Genomic DNA, 18,701 nt, shown 5'->3' on the forward strand with positions numbered 1-18,701 from the left:
TCTCGGGGTATTATTGGGCGGCCAATGTGTCGATGGTGCGCAAGTGGGTGATGGAGGGGGAGGGGGCAGCATGGAAAAGGTTGGAGATGGCGTCCTGTGGAGGCACAAGCCTGGGGGCCCTGGTAACGGCGCCGTTGCCGCTCCCTCCTACGAGGTATACCACGAGCACAGTGGTGGCGGCTACCCTCAATATTAGGGGCAGTGGAGGCGACATAGGGGGGAGGTTGGGGGCTTGATGGAGGCTCCGCTAAGGGGGAACCATCGGTTCGTCCCGGGGAACATTGATGGGGGGTTCCTGGGGTGGCACAGGGCGGGCATCAGAAAACTGAGGGACCTGTTCATTGACGGGAGGTTTGCGAGCCTGGGAGAGTTGGAGGAGAAGTGTGAGCTCCCCTCGGGGAACATGTTCAGGTACCTGCAGGTAAAGGTGTTTGCTAGGCGGCAGGATTCCCTTTGCTGCCCGGAAGGGGGGGTGAGGGACAGGGTGCTTTCGGGGGTCTGGGTCGGGGATGGGAAGGTATCATATCTACAAGGTAATGCAAGAGGTGGAGGAGGCGTCAGTAGAGGAACTAAAGGCTAAGTGGGAGGGGGAGCTGGGGGAGCAGATTGAGGATGGGACATGGGCGGATGCCCTGGAGAGGGTTAACTCTTCCTCCTCATGTGCGCGGCTTAGCCTCATCCAATTCAAAGTGCTGCACCGGGCCCATATGTCCGGGACTAGGATGAGTAGGTTCTTTGGGGGCGAAGACAGGTGTGTCAGGTGTTCGGGGAGTCCAGCAAACCATGCCCATATGTTCTGGGCATGTCCGGCACTGGAGTAGTTCTGGAAGGGGGTGGCGAGGACGGTGTCGAGGGTGGTAGGGCCCAGGGTCAAGCCAGGATTTTTGGGGTTGCGGTGGAGCCGGGAGTGCAGGAGGGGAGAGAGGCCGGTGTTTTGGCCTTTGCATCCCTAGTAGCCCGGCGGAGGATCTTGCTACAGTGGAAGGATGAGAGACCCCCCAAGTGTGGAGAGCTGGATCAATGACATGCCGGGATTTATTAAGCTGGAGAAGGTCATATTCGCCCTGAGAGGAGACCGGTACAAGGGTTCTTTAGGCGGTGGCAGCCTTTCCTCGACTTTCTGGCTCAGCGATAGGGAACTAGGTCAGCAGCAGCAACAACAACCGGGGGGGGGGGGGGGGGGTTGAGATATGTTTATTTAATTTTAATTTATTTTCAAGTTCTCTTCTTGTTTACCGGGTTTGGGGGGGTGGGGGGGTGGGGGGTGTTCGATATATGCGTTGCTATGGTCTTGGGGGTGTTATGCTTATTATGTTGTTTTATTGTTGCTTGTTACTGTTTGTTGTTATATATTTTGTAAAAAAATTTCAATAAAAATTATTTTTTTAAAAACATTGTCACTTCATCAAAAAATGTAATTGCTGTAGATTCGTCAAGCATGATCTGCCTTTTACAAATCTTTGCTGATTATCCTTAATTAACTCAAACCTCTCCAAGTGACTATTCATTTTGTTTACCCTAACTGTTTCTACAACAAAGGCAAGCCCTTTCTCGATTTTCACTACTATTTTATTTAGCAACCGAGGATGCAAGCAATAGATTCACTCTAAGTACAACCAGCCTTTCCCGGTATATTCTTATCAATTTTCACCCCGTCACGGTTACGAACCAATATTTTGTGAAAATGCTCTTCCTTGTTACACATAGAAACCAAAGTACTCATTAGATATTCTCCATCTTGCCCTGTGCCTCCAAGTATTTCTCACCTTCTTTGTCCCTAATAGTACCCACTCCACCTCTTGGGACTCAGTTACAACCTATATACGAGGTGATGATTTTTCTTTTCCCTTTTACGCCATTCCACTCATTCTCTTTGCCAGATAAACTTAATTTTCTTGGCCAAACTAGTTTTTCTGACTTTCCACAATGCCATACTTTACTTTTGATCAACCAACACACCTACTTAACTACACGTCTGACAATAGAACGACATGACCTCGACCACCTTTCTGCATCACAGCACACTACTCAAATATCTCTCAATTCCATAAACTGACTGCAAGGTTAATTGAATGTGAAAATAATTCTAAGAATGTATACAGAAAGACATATTACACTGTCAAATTTAATCAATTCCTAAATAGATCACTTCAAGCTGGTTTAGCTCACTGGGCTAAATCACTGGTTTTTAAAGCAGGCTAGCAGCACGGTTCGATTCCCGTACCAGCCTCCCCGGACAGGCGCTGGAATGTGGCGACTAGGGGCTTTTCACAATAACTTAATTGAAGCCTACTCGTGACAATAAGCGATTTTCATTTCATTTCAAGTTTCCACTTTGTGAACAGAAAAAAGGTGAATGATATCGGGTATATTGAGAAGTTGGACAGATTTGCACAGATAATAATCCTAAATCAAGAAATTTGATTTAAATGACCCATCTTAATTAAGTCATTTCCATACCAGCATAAATTTCTTCACGTGTGCACATTACTTATTACATTGGACTACATACTAAATCTACGGCTTTAGTAATCTCAAGACATTTAAGTCACTAAAATCAAGTTCAACTGACTATTGTATTGCTGAGGGCAACATTTCAAATTGGTTATACAAACAAGGGCAGGACAATCATACTGTCTACTGAAATGTAACATTTAAATTTTGTAGCATATGCACAAGCAAGAAAACCTAAAAAATTCAAATCAAAGTTGATATTCCTGTGCAGTACTGTGGGACTGTTGTATTCTCCTTTTGGGTAAGGAAGGCGGAAACGCAAGGCCCCATATTCCCTCTCAAGTGAATGTAACGAGGACCCATTGGTATTCCAGCCAATATTTATCCTCCAATCAATATCAAGAACTGATTGTCACAATGCTGTTTGTTGGAGATTGCTGTGCACATATTGGCTGCCATGTTTCCTATATTACAACAGTGCTTACACTCCAAAAGTGGCTCATTGGCTGTAAAGCGCTTTGGGGCACCCTGTGGTCCTGAAGGATGCTGTATGAATGCAAGTGTCCCCTTTTATTTCTATGATTCTTAATCGCCTGGAAGACCTCCATACAAGTCACTAAAAAGGGATTTCTCCCTTTCAGAAAAGTGAATCATAGCTAAAACTAAGCGCAGGAGAAATGAAATGAATGCTGAATATCGTAAGTTTAGGAAAATATTTTACCCTGTGCAAAATTTGTCACATGCCATTATTTGAAAACTGCACCCAAAGGTGTTCCACTGTATCTTAATTTTGTATTTTTCTTCACAACATATTTGTATCATTTCAAAAGAAAACTTAAAGGCAGTTTTTGGCACCTGTTTTCTGAGCCAAGTGCATTTTTGGTTCATTTGTGGCTCAAAGTCAATGTTGCCTATGCGTCACAGGTCAAACTCCCAGTTCCACTCCAGCTAATTAGATGATAGCTGGAATGGTAATTACTGGGTGGAGTTGGGGGTGTGGGTGGGAAGATTCCAGCTACACTACGGAAGACTTGCATTCAGAACTATCTCACTAACCATGCCGTTAACGAAGCTGTACCAGTACAACATTAGCATCTGCCCAATAAAGTGGAAAGTTGTCTCAGTATGGCAAGTAAAAAGGGGCAATCAAATCCGGCCAATTACCACTCTATCAGTTTACCCGTCGTCATCAAAAGTAGTGGACGGTATCATTCACAAAACTATCAGGCGCCACTTACTCAGGTGATAAATTCCTCACTGATGCTCACTTGGAGTTTCGCTTGGTCTGTTCGGCTCAGACCTCTTGACAGGTTTGGTGCAAACATGGATAAAGAGAATTCCCCGAGTGCCATGGCAACTGATGAGAGCCTCAAATTACAGGCAGGTAGATTGGACTTTGAAAAATAAGTCTCTTTTTTTTTTAAAAAGGACACCCAAGCAAACACTGGCTAAAGCTACGAAGTAACCATTTGCTGAAATTCCAACGTGGATTAAATTCCTATGTGGATTATACTCTTTTTCAGACAGTAAGAAGTCCTACAACACCAGGTTAAAGTCCAACAGGTTTGTTTCAAACACTAGCTTTCGAAGCACTGCTCCTTTCTCAGGTGTTGTAAGACTTCTTACTGTGCTCACCCCAGTCCAACGCCGGCATCTCCACATCATGGCTACCTTTCTCAGACATTTCAAAGGAAGAGATGCAACACAAATCTGAACTGTAATCTCCTGTGGAGATAATGAAAGCCAATTATCTCAGGAGACACCATCTTTCCTGAGTTATATCCCTTTCCAGGTATACACAAGAAAAGGGGTTAATAAAGCTGCAATTTTGGTCTGTGTGTGCTTGTCTGATATTATTGTTCTCCTGTACTAGTGCGTGCTGCGAGGATCACAGCTGAAGAAATCCAGACATTTTAAAATATTCCACTTGATATTCAGTTAAAAGAAATTCTGACTTGTCCAAACATGAGACAATTTGACTCAGCGCGAGTTCTCGATGGCCCGCCAGACTTATTTATCAGCTTCAATGCATTTACAGGGTGGGCTGGTCTAGTTGCCACATTCCCAGTCCAAGAGAATGACTCATGACCTTCCCGATCTCTGCCGATGCACTGTTAGCGCTGTTGTTGCATATTATTCGGATGCTCTGGTGTTTTGTGTGATTTATATTTTTTACCATCGCAATCACATCAAAAATGCTCGTGACCAAGACGCTTCAAGGCAGCAAGAATATTTTCAGTTCATTATTATGCTACGAGGGCATAATCTGAGAAATGTGTTCAGAGTGGTTTGAGAAGCACATTGTTCCCAAGGCTCGCACTCATCGTCAGTCAGTTGGGCTTGATGAAACGTGCAAGGTTTCAGTGTTCCTTGACAACTGCTCAACACATTCAGTTGTCCAAAATCTAGGAAAATCTGAAATCTTGCATGATCTGGGTCCCAAGGCACTGATTTTGGATGTCCAACCTGGACTCTTTTTTTGATATATACAAGTGCTTTGACACAATTGCAGAGGGCAATTAAGTACCAATCACATTGCTGCGGATCTTTAGTCATACATAAGCCAGACTGGGTAAGAAGTGCAGGTTTATTTTCCTAAAGAACATTAGACAACCAGTTGGATTTTCAAACAACATTTCAGTGGTTGCATAGTTACTTTTACCAACTGAATTGAAATGCACACTATCATGAAGAGATTTAAATACACCTCTGTAGATAACTTGCCCAGTAACATAATAATAATAATCACTTGTCACAAATAGGCTTCAATGACATTACTGTGAAAAGCTCCTAGTCACCACATTGTGGCACCTGTTCAGGAATTGAACCCACGCTGCTACCTTGTTCTGCATGACAAGCGAGCTGTTGAGCCCATTGTGCTAAACTAGCCATGACGCCACCATATGCTATTTCAATGGTTCGTTGGCCACTCATTAAGTCACCCAGGACTCATGGACCCACTCCCCAAAAGACAGACAAAGCGTCTTTAGCGGAAGGATGCACAAATGCCAGTGGAAATATTATACTAGTGTGACCTTGATATCTACCAGAAAGGGTTACAAAATATACATATTTTGAATTAAAAACCGTTCAGGTTCATAAGGGCAGCTGCTTGCCAGAAAGTCAGGATGAGTAAATGGTTGGTGCACATACACATTCTGCAGTTAAGCATTGAAGGACCTTTGCTTTATTAATTATAGCAAGGATGTAGTCACACAGCTTACACAAAAATTCAATTGATCATTATGCAGCTGCCGCCCATCTGTGTCTTGTAACACACTAGACAGTTGGATGGGAGTACAAGTCCACAGCTCAAGCACATCTTTCTTACTCATGTGTAATAATTATCAGGTAAGTAGAGACAAATACGTGCTTGGTGATATCATAATGGCACATACATATGTGCCTTTGTAGTGACCGAATAGTTGAATGAAGCATGCGGACCTTTTATGTTATTATTTAATCGCATATACTATGCATACTGTAATCTGAATCGATTATAAAAATCTGACAGAGATAACTTGTAACAAATGATTGGTATATGCTAATTTCTTGTAACCAAATATCAAAGTATATCATTCCATCTGCATCATTCTTGAATCTGGGCTCTCTAGCATTAGTCTTGGATTGCCACTAGCCCGTTGCTATAGCATTGTAATGGAGCCCAAATGTTTTTTTAAAATGTTTTAAAATAAATTTAGAGTACCCAATTCACTTTTTTTCCCCCAATTAAGAGGCAATTTAGCGTGGCCAATCTACCTTTGGGTGCACAACTTTGGGTTTGTGGAGGTGAAACCCGTGCAGACATGGGGAGAATGTGCAAACTCCACACGAACAGTGACCCGGGGCCGGGATTGAACACGGGTCCTCTGCAGTCTGAGGCGGCAGTGCTAACCACTGCGCCACCGTGCCGCCCGTAATGAAGACCAAGTTTTAACTCCAAGAGTCTTCGTCTGATCTCTCGTGAGTGGAAGTGAAGTATACCAAAGTTGAATACCTGGACTTCTCCCCGCAACACCACGCTACATCAAAGTGAGATGTTTAACTACCAGAGAAATTGCAGTTATTGAGCTGAAACCAACTGGTTGTTACAATGGTATTAAAAATATACAAAAGGAACAAAAAGGAAGCAATGATAAGAATAGTTTAGTTTAAGGGCAGCATGATGGCACAGTGGTTAGCATTGCTGCCTACGGCGCTGAGGACCCGGGTTCGAATCCCGGCCCTGGGTCACTGTCCGTGTGGAGTTTGCACGTTCTCCCCGTGTCTGCGTGGGTTTCACCCCCACAACCCAAAGACGTGCAGGTTAGTTGGATTGGCCATGCTAAAGTGCCCCTTAATTGGAAAAAATAATTGGCTACCCTAAATTTTAAAAAATGAAGAAAAAAAAAGAATAGTTTAGTTTACAATACAAAGTGAAGCAACAGCTAGACCATGGATAATTGTACATAAAATGAAGGTACATGTAATTTCACATGACATGGACACAATTAAAATTACAGCTCTCAAAGATGACACATTCACTTTGAACGAGGATCATCAGAACTGAATGCAATTCTCCAAAATCATGATAAAAGCCTATAATACCAGAACTTTCATTGTTACAAGCAGTAAATAAAAAATAAGAAACTGAGTTCCAGTTATTCTTATTTAACCAAGATGTATTCCCTGCTTTTTTGCACCAGATATACAAATAAAAGGTATAATCTTCCTTTAAAGGCATCACAAGATGCACAGAGTTTGCAACAACTCTCAACTGCATGAGGGCACAGGGTGGCGCAGTGGTTAGCACTGCTGCCTATGGCACCAAGGTTAGATCCCAGCCCTGGGTCACTGCGTGGAGTTTGCACATTCTCTCCATGTCTGCGTGGGTTTCACTCCCACAACCCAAAGATATGCAGGTTAGATGGATTGGCCATGCTAAATTGCCCCTTAAAAACAAACCTCTCAACTGTATAACACAAGTGCCATATTATAACCAAGTATCAAAAACAGGATAGCAAATTCCTTCTACACAAAGAACAACACTGGAACCTCAAACACCTCCAAATCTCCATCCACTATGACTTGAACCTATATCACCATTCTTTCATAGTCTGTGGGTCTTGCAAATAACCGACCAAGATGCCCAGTCCACATGTAAATCTGAATATCTGTTTCAGAGTGAATTCTGAAGCGGAATGAGATTAACTGTATTCTGATAAATAAATGGAAAGGGTTATTGCAGTTAGTTTGACTAAAGGAGATTCAAGTGGCAGAACCAATAGGATACACCGTAACATTCTGAGGGAGATCAAGAAAGAAAGCCATGCCTTAGAATGATGGCTGAGAAATTCTACTACAACTAACTATTAATGCCAGTAGCACAGTTGCTTCACAGCGCCAGGACCCGGGTTCGATTCCTGGCTTGGGTCACCTGCCTGTGCAGTCTGCATGTTCTCCCCTGTGTCTGTGTGGCTTTCCTCCAGGTGCTCAAGTTTCCTCCCACAATACCCGAAAGACATGTTTGTTAGGTGAATTGGACATTCTGAATTCTCCCTCAGTGTACCGACTCGGGGAATTTCACAGTAACTTCATTGCAATGTTAATGTAAATCTATTTGTGACACGAATAAAGATTATTATTATTAATGCAATTCAGGGAAAGCTTAGTTAAACAAGAGAAAGGTCTAGCAGACTATGCTGCTAGGATAATGAAATAGTGTGGCTAGAATTTATCTTTTTTAAATCTTCATTCATAATATGTGACGGGGGGGCTGGCAAGGCCAGAATTTCTTATTCATCCCCAACTGCCCTCGAGAAAGCGATGAGGAGTTGAGAAAGAATAATTGAACTCCAAGGTTTGCCAAGTACATCAGAGTCGGCCACTTCACCAACTTTGGAAGATTTGGCCTCTTCGACCTACTGAACCTGTTAACTCCAAGACTTGACGGGGGAAGGGAGTAGCAGTTGAAATAACGTAAATTTGTTGGGTAAGCAGAAATGCATTGCAAGTACTTTGGGTAAAGAGCTGGGAGGAGATATAGTATAAAGGTTAGCATGGGATGGAACAGGCTAGAGTATCATCCACATTGTGATGTAAAGGTACACATGACCCTAATCTCAAGGACTGGACAGGGATGCGTGTGGAGGTAAGCATGGAGACAGTTCATGGCTTATACTGTATTTGTGTACAGAGCCACAAATAGTTAATAAACACTCACTGTTAAATTAAAGACTCAGAACCTCTTCATGAGACCTACCGAACTACATACAGCAACATAATAGTTTTGAAGTGCCATTTGTACATCAGGTGGCCACATCGGCCACGTCCAGTACACGTCGTATTGAGGGTTGCCCACATGCTCCGGGGAAGACTAAAACCAGCTTGTTCAGGTGCCGCGTCAGAGACAATGAGCTGGATTCTCCTGTCATGATTCTCCATTGCACTTGCAGCCTGGAGATTTCCCGACGGCGTGGGGCTGCCCACAATGGGAAACCCCATTGGCTGGCTGGCTAGCTAGACAGAGAATCCCACCCAAAGTGTTTATTTGGGAGGGTATTTTCTGCCAGGCTTTCCTCCAGGCTTCATCAGCGTCAGAGTTATTGTTCGATTCATGGCACTGTGAAATGCCCTCTGAACATGTGACAACTTGGGATTCTATAGATGGGATGGTCCAAGTTGCAGGAGATATTTCTCTGCATGATGCTGGTCCCTTCAAATAGAGGGTGGGGCAATATCTAAGCAAATTGGAAATCCCTGAACAGAGTTCCAGAGATTATCCTCATTATTGATTGAAGTTGCATGTTGATCGGTTTGGTGTGAAGACTTGAGACTCATAAGGGTGCCCCAAGTATTTGTATTCTGAAGGGGTCTTGATGTAGCATTGTTACCAGTCTTGCTGTTACAACATCTGATTGGGACACCAATACATCACATTTCAACTTAACAACACCACACGTGAACATTATTTTTTGTAGCTCAAGTGCAAACTAACATTTGTTATGGTCCCAATTGGTTTTATAACTGGACGAAAAGATCCCAAATTAGAACTGTGGGTCTGGAATGTAACATTTTTTAATAAAACGTGGAGGAACAGAGTCACAGGACCGCTGATTAGTTGCAACAAAAGAACATTTTTTGTTATAAACATCAAAATTTGATTATACAAAACTTCTTTACTCCCCCTTAGTTTAATAAATACAAATATTTAAAAGATTTAAAATGCATTACAAAGTACATCTTGAAGTACAATGGTCTCTTTAACACACAAAATTCCCTTTTAAGCACACGGCATGACTGATCAAATACACACTCTGCTCTCAAGCAAATTTAGTGTCTGTGGATTTCTCCGCAGAATCTCTGCAGATGTTTGTCATGTGGGTATCCAAACACCTTTCCCAAGAACACACTTTAAAATTTACTCTGATAAGTATGCTTTCCGTTTGCGGTTTGCATTCCCAAATCCAAACAAGCTTTCTCAAATGACACTTCTGGACAAAGCTTCCGCTCCATTTCTAACAGCTATTCCAGTCCAAGATTTTACACAAACTCCTTTGGGGTTTCTTTATCTTGACCTCTGGTGCTTTACCTCTCAATTCCTAGACTATTAAAGTGACAGCAAACTGAGGGGGCAGCACGGCGGCGCAGTGGTTACCACTGCTGCCTCACAGCGCTGAGGACCCGGGTTTGATCCCAGCCTCAGCTCACTATCCATTTGGAGTTTACACATTCACTCCCTGTCTGCAGGGGTCTCATCCCCACAACCCAAAGATGTGCAGGGTATGTGGATTGGCCATGCTAAATTGCCCCTTAATTGTTAAAAAAAAAATTTTAATTGGGATCTCTGAATTTTTTTTAAATGACATTAAACGGTTCATCTCCCTCTGAAGTCTGCTGTACCACTTTAAACCTAGTTACTGTAATTGTCTCTTTAACTCAGACTTTGTTTACTCTTCCTTAAATTCTTCTGAATGTGGGCAGCACAGTTGCACAATGGTTAGCATTGCTGCCTCACAGCACCGAGGTCCCAGGATCGATCTCGCTTTGGGTCACTGTCCGTGTGGAGTTTGCACATTCTCCCCATGTTTGCGTGGGTTTCGCTCCCACAACCCAAAGACGTGTAGGTTTGGTGGATTGGCCATGCTAAATTTCCTCGTAATTTGTAAAAATGAATTGGGTAAATTTATTTATTTTTTAAATTCTTCTGGACAATACATTGGACCCTTCTTACAACTTTAGTCGTCTTGAGAAAGAGAGATCCTCTCTCCAACAGCTCACAAATTCAGCTAAAAAGTAAAACTTAAAAAGGCTTCTCCACCTGACAACGCCCCAGTTGCTAAGCAGCACCGCATACCTCTGCTGGCTTATTTACCCGTCAAGCTCTAGCCCTCTTTCTGCACAATAGAAACACAGTTGGAACTTAACGACCCCACACACATACAAACACGTTTGTCCACCATGAACCGACCGATGGAAAGTCACATAAACATTTAAATTAAACCACTTAAATCTGTACCTTATTTCTAATGTTTACACATACAGAAATAAATCCCTTAAAACTACCTTTGTTTTCCGAACAAATTAATGATATTAAGTTTGGCGTCAGATAACCTACACTCCAATTTGGATTTGAGCAAATTAGTAAAGATTCATGACATTCTCAATAATTAGTTCACTTACATGCACATAAAGATCATCAAGTTCTATCAAGTTGTTTTGTAGTAGTATCGCAGCTACCCGATAAAGTGAAGATGGCGTCTCTCCATTTGGTTCCTTAAATTGGGAAAAAAAAGTTTGTTTCAGCAGGACACACTTGCTTCTTCACAGTACTTGAATTCTTTATTAAGCCAAACAAAATATGACATTTGTTCTCCATTAATACACCAAATGCACCACTAAAAGGAAACTGAATTCAACCACAGCTTATCTCAAGTCGAAAATCAAACTCAATACATTTTTATTCAACTCCTGTCTTAAATTAAATTTCCGCATTAATTAAAAAGATCCAGCATACTACAAAAGCTTGATTTAATAGAAAACCAAATTGTAAACTCCAATTTACTGTATATGACTATTTTGTTTCAGTTTTGGTCAAGTGCTTTGATTTTTCTTGTTAATTAAATCTTTCTTGACATACACAAAACTTAATAAATAAAAATAAATAAAGTAGCTTTAAACCAGGTAGCATGAACTTTGTCTTTATTTGTTCATGAGATATGGGCGTCATTGGAGAGGCCCCCATTTATTTCCCATTCCTAATTGCCCTCGGAAGGTGGTGCACTGTTGCAGTCTACGTGTTGTTGGAACATCCACGGTGCTGCTAGGAAGGGCGTTCCAGGATTTTGACCCAGTGACAATCAAGTGATGGCGATATAGTCACAAGTCAGGATGATGTGCGACATGTAGGGGAACTTGCAGGCCAAAGTGTTCCCATGCATCTGCTGCCCATGTTCTTCTAGATGCTAGAGGTAGCTGGATTGTTAAGATGCTGGAGGTCGCGGGGTTGTAAGGTGCTGATCACTATCATCGAGCGTACAGTTTCAAACTTAAAAGCGAGCACTTGAATTTTGACTGATTTTTTTTCTTCAAAACTGATTTAAGAAACAAACTAGAAAATTGCACAAATTTCTAGTTCACTATCAAACTAAGGCATATAACTGCATGACCAATAACACCATAAACAATTAGGTTCTGGTGATACTTTGTAAATCATCTGATCAATAAGAAACATGCTAACCAATGTAACAAAACAGAAAATCCAGTTAAATATTATAGAACCTTTCAGCTAGACATGTTTATATCGTTGAATGCAGGTACTTACCTCAGTTTTGAGAGGCTGTCTTCTCAACACCTTTTCCCACAGACTAGAACTTAAAGGCATCAGCTGAGCAGTTCTACAGTGCAGGAAGGAGGTGAGAGAATATACCATCAAAACAATAAGTACCTCCAGTCAACAACAATCAACCTTATAAAAAAAACTTAAATGGCCATAAAATTCAAAATAAACTACACACAGCAAAAAGTTGAAACATTCATGCAAAAGGCTCACCATCACACAGAGTTAATCACTATTCAGTGCTAATGCTTGGGGGCCAACAATTAAATGGCTCTACAGACCACTGTTACTGAACATTTATGCAAATCAACTGAAACGCTTAAGAAAAAAGGAACATCCTTCTACAGTACCTGATAAAATTTAAATTTGAAGCCCAAGATATGACAAAGAGTCTGAAGTTCACACATGCACATGTAAGATTCTATCAAAGGTACAAAAAAGTCATCGTGCTCTGGCCTACATTCATAAACTTCTAGGATAATATCCAAAACTCGGTTTGGATCCAGATTAAAGCAACCTTCAAAACAAAAACATGAAAAATTCATTAGTTCAGTAAAGGTTTTGTAATAAAGCGACATCTAAATATCAAGTTTTACCCTTGAAATAAATATGCTGATAATGGGAGAATGTTTAGTTTCACATAAAAATAAGCGACTGGAGTATTTTAAGGACGATCACAAAACTCAAAAAACAAAATCTCTAAGTAAATCAAACATGATAAAAATATATTTTTCAGCTTAACAAAGTGCCTTGATTTTACTTGTTATTAGATGGACGTGTTACTTACAGGGTTAGAACTATTTTATAAACTAAAAAATATAGGCAAGAAAGGGGGTGTCATCACTAATGAGGCAGCCTTTATAGTCACAAAATAAGAGCTGCAATTCTATGTTCAATGATAAAAGCAGACTTTTTGATTTTAAAAACATTTATAAAATGGTCAGAACCAAAACAACCAACTCTTTGGTATGTTATATGGCTGACCATTGGTTACAGAGGTGACCCATGGTGGATAATCAAGGTTTCCAATCCCAAACCAGGAGAGTGCAGGTGATGATGTGAGCGGTTGCGTTTTCACAAGCTCTGGGTCGGCTCACCGTTTAAACTGCCTTTTCATCCATGCACATTTCTTGTCTTACAATTTGTAAACTACGACCTGAGAATAGTTGGTTGATGTTTCTGCATGATGGGGCTGAGGTAGAACATTTAAATTCTTGCTTGTTCATGGCGGCTGGAAGGAGCCCGGGTGGGGCCCTGCCTTTAATGGCACAGTTATTTTTTAGTTGGCTTCCGCCCCGATGGTGCGGTATTCATTGACGGATAACTGCTGCCAACAAAGATGGTATTCTGGCTGGAAACCTTGGCTCTGAGGTACAGGTCATCAAGGCCCAATTCCCAAAGTTGCACAGTGTTTTCATGGAGGCAAAAGGAGGTGCACGCATGAGGAGGTCTTGCAAGAGAGAGCACTGCCGCTAGTGGGAGCCGCCTCCATATGGTCGTGTTCTTGCTGCATGGCCTGTTGCCCATCCTGAAGAAGTAGAGAAAGAGTGGGAACAGGAGAACGGCACTGCTGAGCCGGGTTCCCGAGGTGAGATGGTGGAGACGGTCCGAGCTGACTTCGAGAATTGGATGTCATGTTTTGGGAATCTCGTCTGGAGGGCTCAGCAAATTAAATTTGATGGGAGCACATCTAATCCATTTTTCAAAGCATGGGGTCAGTGTGGCCTTCAATCACTGGTCTTGTGCTGTCTTGTTCCAGATAGTGGTCATGAGGTGGCTGAACCAGTCGCTACATTCCCCCTCCCAGGCGGGAACCTATGTTGACTGCCTGGGTCCTGATGAGACGGAATGGTATAAATAATGCTGCCTCGTGCTGCGATCACTGGAATCCTTGAGGGATCCTGAAGAGTGCTCATTGATCTTGATCCTGCTTCATCCTTTTTCGGGTTTCTTTGTGCGCCAGTAAACAAGTCTTTATCCTGAGGACTGCCACATATTTCTGCATCTCAGTTATTAAATTGGACTTTGTTGCCGGTCTGCTTGATGTTGTCAATTTTTTCCATTTGCAGGGAAGTGAATAACATGGAAGTGATGGTCTGTTCGATTGATTATCTTGATTTAACAAGTTCACATCATGTTAAGCTGAACATTGAATACAGAGTTTGTGCAGTCATTATTCGTTATCCTGAATGCATTTGGGCCTTGTACTGTCTGAGTACCCTTGCGGTGGAGGTGAGGAGGCTTTTTTGTCCAACTCCTGTCTCGCTTAGAAAAAAGATGAGCAGAGCTGGAGCAACGGCGAGAAGTGGAGGGTTTGGGTTGGTGGAGTTTGCCTCCACCGTGATAAAGGAAGATTAGAGCTGATCTGTTACGAGGGTTTTTCTTTAGATTCAAAGCATCCACATTTTCATTTCAGGCCCAGGCAGACTGCATATTATCCTGACAAGGACTGGGTTATACGACTCTTCCTTTTGGCCGAGTCAGACTTTCTCCATGATATGGGTCTCCCTCTCCCGCCATCTTTGTTGCTTCACTGAGGTCCAGGGTGGCCACGAGTATATTATCCTCGAAATTACATTAGTTTTCTTGATCAGGCTGGGTGACCACTCTCTGGTGGGTCTCCTTTTCTTACCCTCTCCTATCCGGGCGAGTGAGGTGTTGGTTCTGGTGACGTCTTGGCCTGGAGAAGTGGTTCGGGGCCCTGGGTTTCGACAAGGGAGGGCAGGAGGGTTCCCTCCAGGGAACCAGATGAGAATGTCCTGACGGTTCCTCCTCGATGCTGGGGTTCCTCATTGGCTAGTGACAATTTGCATGTCCTTTCTTGTGGACGGGGAGAGGAGTGCCTTGTCCTGATTCGGTCTGGGGTGGCGCAATCTCAGTGGGGTGTAGCAGTTTGGGCTGCATGGAAGTTCCTCGGCTTAAGTTCTCTTGAATTTTCTTTTGTGACGGTGCTGGGCTAAGCCAGGCCTGGCACTATGATCAGTATCCTAATGTCCCCATCGAAAAGGAATGCTCTTTCTCAGTGCACCAATAGGGGTGATAGAGTGAATGCGGTGTGGCTGGGTCTTGCACCAAGGTGAGCAGTGACTTTGAGTTGAACCGAGCGTTGTACCCAAAAGTAGCCTTTTTTTCATATTCCCCTGGGGTAGGAGTGAGGTTCCCCCTGGGTTCAAGTAGCAGACTCGTGTCTGCTTTATAATGCCTTGGGCGATAGCTCGGATAGTTCTGTTATCCGAGCGATTCGTTCTGATAGTTCTTGTTCTTTTTCTTCACATTTTTCTTTCTTTTTGAAGACCCCGGAAGTGTAGTTTCCATTGTGTTCCTCACTTTGTACTTGGTTTTCTCCTCAGACACTTGTGGTGATGGTAAGATCGCCAGTCTCAGTGCTATGCTAAAATGAGCAGGCCCATTTGATAAGTGGTCTTATGTTTGTTGCTTGACAGTCCAGTGGCCTGTTCTTCTCTTAGACACGGTGGGTGGGGTTTGGTAGCTCAGGCCCAGCTTGTTATTCTTTGCTCTTCTCTTAATTTTCTATGGGAGACCCGGAATTTGAGATCAGAGATTTCCTTGAACTTGTGGTACCCAGTCCTCTCCTTATTGTCTTGGCGTTTTATCCAAAGGTTGTCTGCTCTGTCCTGGGTCTGGGAGCTTGACTGCATTGTGGGTGCCAGTGTAATTCTTCATTAGCTTGGGGTGTTTTTATTCCTCTAAGCTATGGGTATGATGTGACTGTGCTGCTAAGTATATACTGCTTTGGTGCTGACGGATCTAGTATCATGGAAGGAACACGTTGGGGAGTTTGTCTCCTCTTCATCCAGTCTTATCTGATCCTATGTTTGCAATGACTTCTGTTATGTGCTCTATCTGCTTCACATTGATACCTGTGGATTTTTTTATTTTTATTTTATTTTGATATGATCAAAGTAAAAATTGAAAACTTCAATAAAAATGAATTTAAAAAAAATAAATCCCAAACTTCTGGTCCAAAATACATTGATGCATCAATACTCTAAATATGGGCAACAAATAAAGTGCAATCCATAGAGCAAAAGAACCACTGGCTCTATACACACACACTCGCACATGTATTGATTCATGTTCACATTTAATTATATATTTCTGGTGTCTTTTACTTGTTCTACATTACCTATAAGTGATTTGATGTTTTCTAGTATCAGGTCACTTGTGAGATTTCCAGATAGGTCTTGGCCCAACTCAGTAAAAAGCTTTCCATAACCTTCATTTTCTTCTCGTAACAAATTAAACTTCTGTTGCTTATAACTAAGAAAGAAAGTGTGAATAAGTCATCACAAAATTGCATACATTATCACATACTTGTATTTCTCCTCAACCTTCGGTTCTACTCAGATGCATACATACACACAAATCAAGGGCGGCACGGCAGCACTGTGCTTAGCCCTGCTGCCTCACAGCTCCAGGGTCCCGGGTGACTTATGTGCATCAATCCCCTTGGGTCAACTGCCCCCATCTAGTTCAGTCCTTTTACCATATTTGAGGTCTTCAACGATTTGGGATCTGATCTGTCCGTCTGACGGTCCTGTACACCCTCTCCATGAGGTTCCTCGATGGACTGGGCATTCCAGTTGTGGGGCAAGATAGAAATTGGGAGCTGGAAGCACCATTAGAACTGAGAGAACTCATCGAGAGCATCAACTCCATGCAGGCGGGGAAGGCCCTGGGACCAGACGGATTCACGGCTGACTTCTATAAAACATTTGCGCCAGCACTGGCGCCGCAGCTGCAGGAGACGTTCACAGACTGGCTAACGAGGGCATACTGCCACCAAAACTTGCACAAGCTTCAATCTCGCTGATACCGAAGAAAGACAAAGACCCGACTGAATGATGGTCTTATTGCTGCTCAATGTAGACGTGAAAATACTGGCCAAGCCCTAGCCAGGCGACTGCAAAACTGTATCCCAGAGGTGGTTGCAGAGGATCAGGCGGACTTTGTTAAGGGTAGACAATTAACTTCGAATAACTAACTGCTAAACATGATAATGATCCCACCCGGAGGGAGAACACCAGAGGTGATCATCTCCCTGGATGCAGAAACAGCCCCTTCAACGAATGGAAGTACCTCAGAGAGGTGGAGCGGTTTGGGCTCACAGTAGGGTTGGCCTCCTGTACCGCACACACACAGCAAGCTTGTGAACCAACACCACCAGTTCTAAATACATCCAGCTGCACAAAGGGGGACAAAGCAGGGATGCCCACTCCTATTCGTCCTGCCGATCGAACCAATGCCTACAGAACGGCAAACAGTTGAAGGGTATCGATAGAGGGGAGACAGCACAGAGTCTCACTCCATGTGGATGATATGTTCCTCTACATCTCAGACCCCAAAAGCAGCATGGAGGGGATCATGAAGCTCCTGAAAGAATTTTGGGCCTTCTCAAACTATAAGAACATAAGAACATAAGAGCTAGAAGCAGGAGTAGGCCATCTGGCCCCTCGAGCCTGCTCCGCCATTCAATTAGATCATGGCTGATCTTTTGTGGACTCAGCTCCACTTTCCGGCCCGAACACCATAACCCTTAATCCCTTTATTCTTCAAAAAACTATCTATCTTTACCTTAAAAACATGTAATGAAGGAGCCTCAACTGCTTCACTGGGCAAGGAATTCCATAGATTCACAACCCTTTGGGTGAAGAAGTTCCTCCTAAACTCAGTTCTAAATCTACTTCCCCTTATTTTGAGGCTATGCCCCCTAGTTCTGCTGTCACCCGCCAGTGGAAACAACCTGCCCGCATCTATCCTATCTATTCCCTTCATAATTTTAAATGTTTCTATAAGATCCCCCCTCATCCTTCTAAATTCCAAAGAGTACAGTCCCAGTCTACTCAACCTCTCCTCATAATCCAACCTCTTCAGCTCTGGGATTAACCTAGTGAATCTCCTCTGCACACCCTCCAGCGCCAGTACGTCCTTTCTCAAGTAAGGAGACCAAAACTGAACACAATACTCCAGGTGTGGCCGCACTAACACCTTATACAATTGCAACATAACCTCCCTAGTCTTAAACTCCATCCCTCTAGCAATGAAGGACAAAATTCCATTTGCCTTCTTAATCACCTGTTGCACTTGTAAACCAACCTTCTGTGACTCATGCACTAGCACACCCAAGTCTCTCTGAACAGCGGTATGCTTTAATATTTTATCGTTTAAATAATAATCCCGTTTGCTGTTATTCCTACCAAAATGGATAACCTCACATTTGTCAACATTGTATTCCATCTGCCAGACCCGAGCCCATTCACTTAACCTATCCAAATCCCTCTGCAGGCTTCCAGTATCCTCTGCACTTTTCGCTTTACCACTCATCTTAGTGTCATCTGCAAACTTGGACACATTGCCCTTGGTCCCCAACTCCAAATCATCAATGTAAATTGTGAACAATTGTGGGCCC

General features: G+C 42.9%; 1 protein-coding gene across 6 annotated transcripts in view; it reads right to left on the reverse strand.

Moving 5' to 3' along the window:
- thoc2 (THO complex 2) overlaps nucleotides 1-18,701 on the reverse strand; it is a 229,431-nt gene that overhangs the window by 139,332 nt on the left and 71,398 nt on the right. For all 6 annotated transcript variants that reach the window (XR_005457727.1, XM_038775383.1, XM_038775386.1 and 3 more), the window contains 3 exons: nucleotides 16,419-16,552; nucleotides 12,622-12,788; nucleotides 11,116-11,208 (listed from right to left, as the gene is read on the reverse strand). Coding sequence is in view for 5 of the 6 variants with exons in the window: in XM_038775383.1 (XP_038631311.1) it covers nucleotides 11,116-11,208; nucleotides 12,622-12,788; nucleotides 16,419-16,552 (394 nt within the window). In the remaining variant the exon portion in view is untranslated. The remainder of the gene's footprint in view (nucleotides 1-11,115; nucleotides 11,209-12,621; nucleotides 12,789-16,418; nucleotides 16,553-18,701) is intronic.

This window comes from Scyliorhinus canicula, chromosome 17, assembly GCF_902713615.1.
Source record: "Scyliorhinus canicula chromosome 17, sScyCan1.1, whole genome shotgun sequence".
NCBI lineage: Eukaryota > Metazoa > Chordata > Chondrichthyes > Carcharhiniformes > Scyliorhinidae > Scyliorhinus > Scyliorhinus canicula.